This window comes from Monopterus albus, unplaced genomic scaffold, assembly GCF_001952655.1.
Source record: "Monopterus albus unplaced genomic scaffold, M_albus_1.0 scaffold1250.1, whole genome shotgun sequence".
Taxonomy (NCBI): domain Eukaryota; kingdom Metazoa; phylum Chordata; class Actinopteri; order Synbranchiformes; family Synbranchidae; genus Monopterus; species Monopterus albus.
Genome location: NW_018129128.1, coordinates 1 through 3,540, shown reverse-complemented (window position 1 = coordinate 3,540; position 3,540 = coordinate 1). Strand labels below are relative to the sequence as shown.

At 37.7% G+C, this 3,540-nt stretch overlaps 1 protein-coding gene across 1 annotated transcript; it reads right to left on the bottom strand.

Moving 5' to 3' along the window:
* Window positions 1–334: 334 nt before the first annotated feature.
* On the bottom strand, window positions 335–2,882 carry LOC109953762 (uncharacterized; the record flags this gene model as incomplete). Its single annotated transcript, XM_020589226.1, has 5 exons — window positions 2,828–2,882; window positions 2,397–2,677; window positions 689–1,115; window positions 459–575; window positions 335–378 (listed from the first exon to the last, which is right to left on the bottom strand). Coding segments are annotated over exons 1-5 (924 nt in total), but the record flags the coding sequence as incomplete, so codon positions are not given.
* Window positions 2,883–3,540: the final 658 nt, after the last annotated feature.

Genomic DNA, 3,540 nt, shown 5'->3' with positions numbered 1-3,540 from the left:
AAAAACTCTCTGAAAGTCGTGTCTCACTCAAAGTAGAAATGTGACATGTCCAGTTCTACTGCTTTACACTGTAGTACACACATTCACTCCAGGTTGGATCCCTCATTTTCCTTGAGCTGTTGGTCAGGTTCACACTTGAAGCAGTGAAACAGAGGTTTTCTCTGTGTTTGTAAGGTAACAAATCAGATATATATATATTGATAATAACAATCAAATCAGTATGTAATGATATTATTCTTGACAGAAATTACAACACTGGGCACCAAAGTATTTGAATCATTCAGATAAAAAGTAAATAGTAATTCAACAATTAATTTAACTTGTTATTACTCACCTGTGCATTTGCTGTGGTGCATACAGGAGGTCTTGGTTGAGACTCTGTGAAACACAGGAAGTTATTTTCTTCTTCAGCCATTTTCAGTGAATACAAGCAGTCACATATAAAAAGCTCCATTTACCTGGAATATGACAACTGTTTCTATTGCTGATCATACACACTGAGAAAGCCAGTACAACACTGAGGATGGTGGTGAATGCCAAAGCTCCACACCAGAAATACCTCATCTGAACATCCTCTGCCAAGAGCATACATCAGAAACAAGGCTTTCAGACAGTTTCCAGAAATCTGAGTTTGGAATAATGATGACTAGTTTTCTACTGCAAGAACTATGTTTATAAAGTTACTCACCCCCAAAGTCCAGTTTGGTCCTGTTACCAAACAGTATGTGTCCACAGCAGGCAACAGCACAGTAGTAGGTCCCAGCATGAGAAAGATTCAGGCTCTTCATCGGCGGGTTGTAGACACAGGAGTGTGTTTGTGTCTCAGGTTTCCTCTCACACTGATCACTGCTGCCTCCATGGGTGTAAATGAGTCCTGGATGAGACTGTTCAGAGTCTCTGAACCAGTAAACCCTGTGTTCTCCATCACAGGTCCCAGTGTGGACTGTACAGTTCAGAGTCACAGAGCCTCCTGGCTGGATGGTCTCAGATGCCGACTGATGGACCACAGCTTGGACACTCACACCTGAACCCTCTACACTGACAGTAGTGCCCTCAGCAAACTCAAAAATAAATATATATCTACTAGAACAGTAGTAAGTAGCTGAGTCTGAAACGTGCAAATCTTTCACCTTCAAGTAATTTTTACTATTTCCACTATCCAGAGTGAAGTGTGGATTGTTTTTGTATTCATCATAAAAACTACCATTCCTTACATACCTTTAGAAAGTAGAGATGAACCTTGGTTTCTGTCCCAGTGTTAGTTTCAACCAGTAAAGCCTTGCAGCATGGCCCTTATATAAACATCAGCAAATCATCTCATCACAAACAAATGCTTTTATTATACAAAAGCCTTATACATCTTTAAACTACATGAGTAAAAGCAACAAAGTAGAGGTTGTATGTTTCCTAGAAGCTAAAATGGTAGAAAACAAAATGTATTTACATTTACTGATGGATCTGGACTTCTAAGCAATTAGTGTTCTTTCTTTCAGTTGTGTTTCGGCAGTTAAAGATTACTGTTCAATGTTTAGTGAGGGTTAATTAAAATAAAATTATTCACCTTGTTTCTGTCAGGATGCAGTTCTCTCTTTGCAGCTAAATAACAAAAGATAAAAAGTTTCAGTACAAATGACCAAATATTGAACTGTGGATTTGTTTGTCTCTGCTTGATGCAACATACAGTGCAATGTGTAAAACACTTATCCAGCAGCTGTACCTTTCTGAAGTTGTGTGATTTTAACCACCAGACCAGTGGTGGCCATCATGAAGACGACAGTCAGACCACCCAGGATCACAGTCGTCAGGCTTGTCATTCCATCAGACTCCTCTTCAAGAGAAATCGATAGCATTACACTGTGTTTTAATCTGGTGGCTTCAGACATGGTTAATGTTCACATTCCTTTTCCTGTTAACATTCGTGGAAAGATGATGTATATGAGTAGATCATACGATTAGTGTTAAAATCCACTTAATCAGATTCACCATCACCTTTCAAAAGGGATGGGAATAAAATAATGTTTCTTGTTTGTGCTGTTTTTATGGTACTGTACTGTGATAATATTCTATATACTGTATTTGTATGTATAAAAAAACATTTAAAGATGTTCTACTGACCAACTGTTTTAACTTGAGCACTTCAGTCTGTTGCATTGCCAATGACTGTATGTTTGTTCATGTAAAATCCACAGAAAGACACAGACATTGGAAACAGATCTTTCACTGTGTTTTCTGTGGACACCATCAGTTTGTAAGTACTGTATTTAACCTTTGTAAGAAAGTTACTCACCCTCACAGTCCAGTTTGGTCCTGTTTCCTACAATGACAGTAGTGCCCTCGGCAAACTCAAACATGTGTGAATATCTATTTCTGCAGTAATAAGTAGCTGTGTCTGAAATTTGCACATCTTTCATTGTCAGGTGATTTTTGCCATTTCCAGTATCCAGAGTGAAGCGTGGGTTGTCTTTGAATTCCTCATAAAATGTGATTTTTCTGTCATGCACATAGTTGGTAGCAATGAGCCTTGGATTTTGTCCCAGAGTTTGTTTAAACCAAAAATACGATGTTGAATCATCACCTTCATAGAAACACTGTAAAGTCACATTGTCACCAACATTCACTGATACAAAACCTTTGGTTTGGTGAACAGATAGAGAGGTGTTCACATCAGTCTTCTGAGCTGAAGTGAAATGAAAATAAAAGCAAATGCACAAATAATCAATTGTGACAGAATTTAACATAATCAATCAATAAAAAAAACAGAAGTATTTGCACAAAGAGTTGCTATAAATCAAAATACAGAAACAGGATCCACAAAAACACAACTCACCCATGTTCCCCACAAACAAACATGTCACAGAGAAGACAAACTTTAGAGCTGTCATCATGTTCAAAGTCTTGTGTTGAATGAAAAGTATCTCGATACTTTCTCCACCCTACAGAGACAGGACTCTGTTTGATTGGTCAACCTGAAGTGACTCTGTGCTGTTTGTCCTACTGAGGAAGGATCACATGTTCACTGCCTCCTATAGTGTCAAGACTGACATGGTGAGAGATACATGAAGAGAATAAAAGCTCTTCATCTTGGCAGTATGCACCAAACAGTGGGGTCTATATATGTTCAGCATTTGGCTCAGGACTGACCATCATCATGTGGAACAGATACAGTAAACTGCTTATTTGCTAAGTTTGCTAAGTCTAAGGAATCTAACTAAGGTCATTTGTCAGATATGCACATAATTACTGAGATAAATCAGTCATTTGCAGTGACTTAGATCAACACTTGAGGAGAAAAATTCTCTTTTCTCATTCTCCACTCAAAGGAACCAAGACTGTATGATTGATTGGAAGAGACAATTTTTACTTTAGTTTGAATATCAAACTTCCATACATGTTTTTAGACAAATTTTAGATCACCTGTCTAAAAGCTTAGATCTTTGATACTGTTTTTATTTAATTGGAATAATGTGAATATTCAAACGTCTGCTTTAATCTATTTGTTAGAGCACATTGTAGTCTGACATTCTGCCCTATGCAGCTAGT